The 3,975-nt window shown below is 34.2% G+C and overlaps 1 protein-coding gene across 3 annotated transcripts; it reads left to right on the top strand.

The window, feature by feature from the left end:
• The first annotated feature begins 151 nt into the window (after positions 1-151).
• LOC120313669 (histone H2A, sperm-like) lies at positions 152-3,975 on the top strand. 3 transcript variants are annotated; one of them, XM_039355805.1, is made up of 2 exons: positions 152-1,003; positions 2,713-3,975. In XM_039355805.1, exon 2 carries the CDS (start codon positions 2,720-2,722, stop codon positions 3,131-3,133), a length of 414 nt encoding a protein of 137 aa, XP_039211739.1. In that variant the 5' UTR covers positions 152-1,003; positions 2,713-2,719; the 3' UTR covers positions 3,134-3,975. The 3 variants fall into 3 exon arrangements, with proteins under 3 accessions (XP_039211739.1, XP_039211740.1, XP_039211741.1); XM_039355806.1 differs by having other exon boundaries at positions 152-823; XM_039355807.1 differs by having other exon boundaries at positions 967-1,141.

Here is a 3,975-nt window from a genome sequence, read left to right on the forward strand (position 1 = left end):
TATTAGGCTTGATCCGGGCATTTTTTCTTTGCCTGGGTGGCAAAGTAGTGCGGCAGCGTTTGTCTGCTATGCTGAATAGGGATTTTGCACTCGGAGGAGGGCTGCTTATTGCTTTTATGAGGCACTAAATTATGATATCCGAGAAATTTAATATCCACACTTTTTTCTTAAAATGTTTGTGTTCAACAGTTACATGGATTCATAAATCATAGACACAGTTCTCTTGCAGTTCAACTTTTTCTTTTTGGAACACCAGAAGGCTTGGCTAGTTGCTGGCTAATGTTTATTGTGCCAGCTATACCCGTTCGTTTTTTATTTGATTTTTAATTATATGTTGATTTTTGGTTGAGCAAGAACACCATTAGGCCCATTTATATGCATATATAAATAGAGTATATAAATAGAGTAAAAATAAATATCAACAGAAACATGAATCCCGTTACAAGAGAATATATGGTAGCTTGATTCGTAAGCTTGCTTACGCAAGCAAATAACCTGATTAGGTAATATCAGTTAACATTAGCACCTAATTGTGTAACAACATGTATGCAAGCAAACAACCAAACTCAGCCCTAAGTTTGGTTATTGATTATAAATTGTGGTTTTGAAGGTAATTTTCCAAAATGGATTTCAAGGAATAGAAAGAATTAGAAATAAACATCCAGTAAATAGTAAATCAAAAGATTTTTCCTATTAGGTAAGGGCCTTGAGAATGGAGGAGAGTGGCTAATGAATGGCCTGGTATTCAGCATACTAGGCTAATCCAAGCTAGTCAGTGCAACAAATATGCCTTGCTTTCTGGAAATTATGTGGAAGCTTCCAGGTACTTTTCTTAACAACAGAACAGAAATAGTTTACCGTTGTTTTCTTTCAGAAATGGGATTTTTTCATTTCCAGTATCCAAAGCTTGCTTATCTTCTAATGTGGAGAACCTAAGGCTAGCAGATCCAGGCTGCAAAATTCCAGGCGTCCATGACCAGAATTTTCTGGATATTTACATACTGTGGGTATTTCAATTTAGCATTGTATTTCTGAGGTTTGGCAACTTGAAGATACGTGAACTGCAGTTCTCAGAATTCCCCGGGAATTCTGATATCAGCTAAAAACTTCCATCTACTCAGAAGTCAATAAAATAAACAGAGTGAGTCTCATTGAAATCAGGAGGATTTACAAATATGAATTAAACAATACTGATACTCAAAGTACCTTACTTAAGTTTACTGTATTTGTCAAACCTGTTGCTTCTTGATCTTTTACCTAAGATCTTGTGTCTGTGTCTGCTCTTAGCTTACACTCCCTTCCCATTATCTAAAAGAAAAACGAAGTCTTACTGGAAAGACTTGTGCTTATGGCACTGTATTAGCAATAAATGACTCAAAATTGCCTTGTTAAGGAATAAATTTCCCCTGTTCATGAAAGGAGAGATGGCTTCTATATACTTAATATTAAGTTACAGTTTCCCAATAATGAGATTTGGAAAGCACACTTATCCATACTTTCCCAATGAATCCAGTTTTCTGGATTAGCATAATTTACTAAGCAAAAAAAAATATAGTTTAGTTTGCATTCATGCTAAGCTAAAATGAGTTTATTAATTTGTAGTTTAGTATATTATGTAAATGCAGCTTTAATCTAGAAATTAATTTTCAAAAGATAAAATATTTGTGGTAAACATCCTGCTGACCATAAGAAGTTCTCTATTGTAAGACTGGGGATTGTGGTTTTGTTGCCAAGGAAAAATCAACACAATTAAAATTAGTATTAATAGTGAAGTAGATGCAGCTGCTTAAATATACAGTAATTATACATAGAGTGTTTAAAAAGAGGCAGTATCTGTCTCAAGCAAGAAGAAAGTATTTGGCTGTCTAGAGACTTGAGAGAGTAACATAAGCAGTGAGTAATTTTGAAGGGTTTAAAAAGTTATAAATACTAAACCTGGTTTTGCCTTACTTGATATTACTTATAAAATAAGAACACTATATAATTAGCTTTATATTGTAGAGAATGTTGAATTTTTTAAAAATAGGACTAGATAATGTTTTATTAAAAAATGTTGCACTATTGGCCAGAAACATTTAACTGTTCTGTAGCAATTATTTAATTAACAGACTTGGGTTATAAAAATCTAATGATATTTTATATCTATACAAAGAAATCTGCTGCTTTTTAGTAGTCCATTTAATACATTGTGCTAAATGGTGGTTTATTCAATAAATCATAATTAAATATAATTTGCTGAGAATACACATAGCCAAAATCAAACAAGCTATGTTGTGGATAATGATGATAATGATGGAACAAAGATTTCATAGTTTTATACAGAAGTAGCTACAAAGTATATTCATAGAATATGTAATGTATTGTGGTTGCTGGGTTTAAAAAGTTAAATCTTGATAATTTATTCTTGTTCTAATGCAGTTGATACCTTTTTATGTCATTCTGAAAATATTTGCTAGCTTTTTCCAAACTTAGTGAACCTGATAACATCAGTGGCAAAGCTGTTCCATTTACCTTGATTATCTTTCAGTGGAAAGGTGGAAATACTTCTTAAGTACTTCTTTTATAGAAATATGGTAATGGGGATGTGTATACAAATCTTATTTGTATTAATGTTTAATAGCTAGTGCTTAAGTTTGTTAGCAGAATCTATTAGGCTCTGTTCAATTGCAGAGTTAAATTGAAATAATGAAGGAAGGTCTTTTTTGTTTATAGAACCAGAATGTCTGGGCGTGGTAAGAAACATCCAAAGCCTACACTGCCTGCCAGAAACAGCAAGACTAAAAAATCTGGCTTGCAGTTTTCTGTGCCCCGAGTTCACCGGTACCTAAGACAGGGCCATTATGCTGAAAGAATAAGTGCAGGAGCGTCGGTGTATCTGGCTGCAGTCTTGGAATATCTGACTGCAGAAGTCATGGAATTAGCTGGGAATGCTGCTCTTCAAAATAAGAAGCAACGGATTGGACCGCGCCATATCCAGTTAGCAATAAGGAATGATGAAGAGTTGAACAAGTTGTTTGCAAATGTGACCATTCCTGAAGGAGGAGTTCTCCCCAATATCCAAGCCCCTCTTCTTCCTAAGAAAACAGCACAGTTTAAAGAAACCAAAGGAGATGATCAGTCCCAGGAATTCTGAAAAATTCTACATCTTTTCTTGCAAGAACAATCTTTGCTAAAAGGGAAAGACTGGAAATTGGGGTGTTTTTTTTAGCAGTTTCCACTGGTTATCCCCCAATTATATATGGGTCACACAGTCATCAAAAGATGAACAATGTCCACCTAGCTCTAACATAAATGACCTTTAGTCCTGAATGGAGTGGAGAACTAGTGGTATACCTCTCTATTTCCATACAAACTAAATATTAGTGATCATCATTTATAGTATTATGGGAATCTTGCTGCAGAAGGAATAGATGATGTTTTATGTTAACCTGGCTATCCTCAGGTTAGCACTCTTCAGATATGTAATTCTTCAAACTTACAACTTAAGTGGTTTTTCCTGTTTTTTTTTCCCACCAGCCTGTAAGTAAAATGATTGGTATTGGCAAACCCATTTTGATATTCATCAAGGTTTTGCCCCCAGATCAGCACTTTAAATTTATTTACTTGCATTAAGGATTATGATTGTGAAATAGAACTGTAGTTACATTCTTCCTTGCATTTATATTCTTAGTTTTTATGATGTGGGAACTAATTTGCTTTTACTTCATGTACCTTTAGATGAATTCCTCATCTCAGAAGTTTGTCATTGAATTGATAAAAATCCTTCTCGACTGTTGGCTTCATCTAATACAAGTCTTTATGTACTTCATAATTAAAAATGTACCTCACTTGCAAATGTGTCCAAAAAGGTTTATAACTCTAAACAGTGAACATGCTTTTCATGTCAAAGCTCCCAAGTTGAATCTCTGGGACCCATGGGTAGAGTTATCAACAGTGCTGGTCTAGATGGATCAATATGGATGCTGGTCTAGATGG

Source organism: Crotalus tigris, unplaced genomic scaffold, assembly GCF_016545835.1.
Source record: "Crotalus tigris isolate CLP2741 ecotype Arizona unplaced genomic scaffold, ASM1654583v1 scf7180000018759.1681925, whole genome shotgun sequence".
NCBI classification, from domain to species: Eukaryota; Metazoa; Chordata; class Lepidosauria; order Squamata; family Viperidae; genus Crotalus; species Crotalus tigris.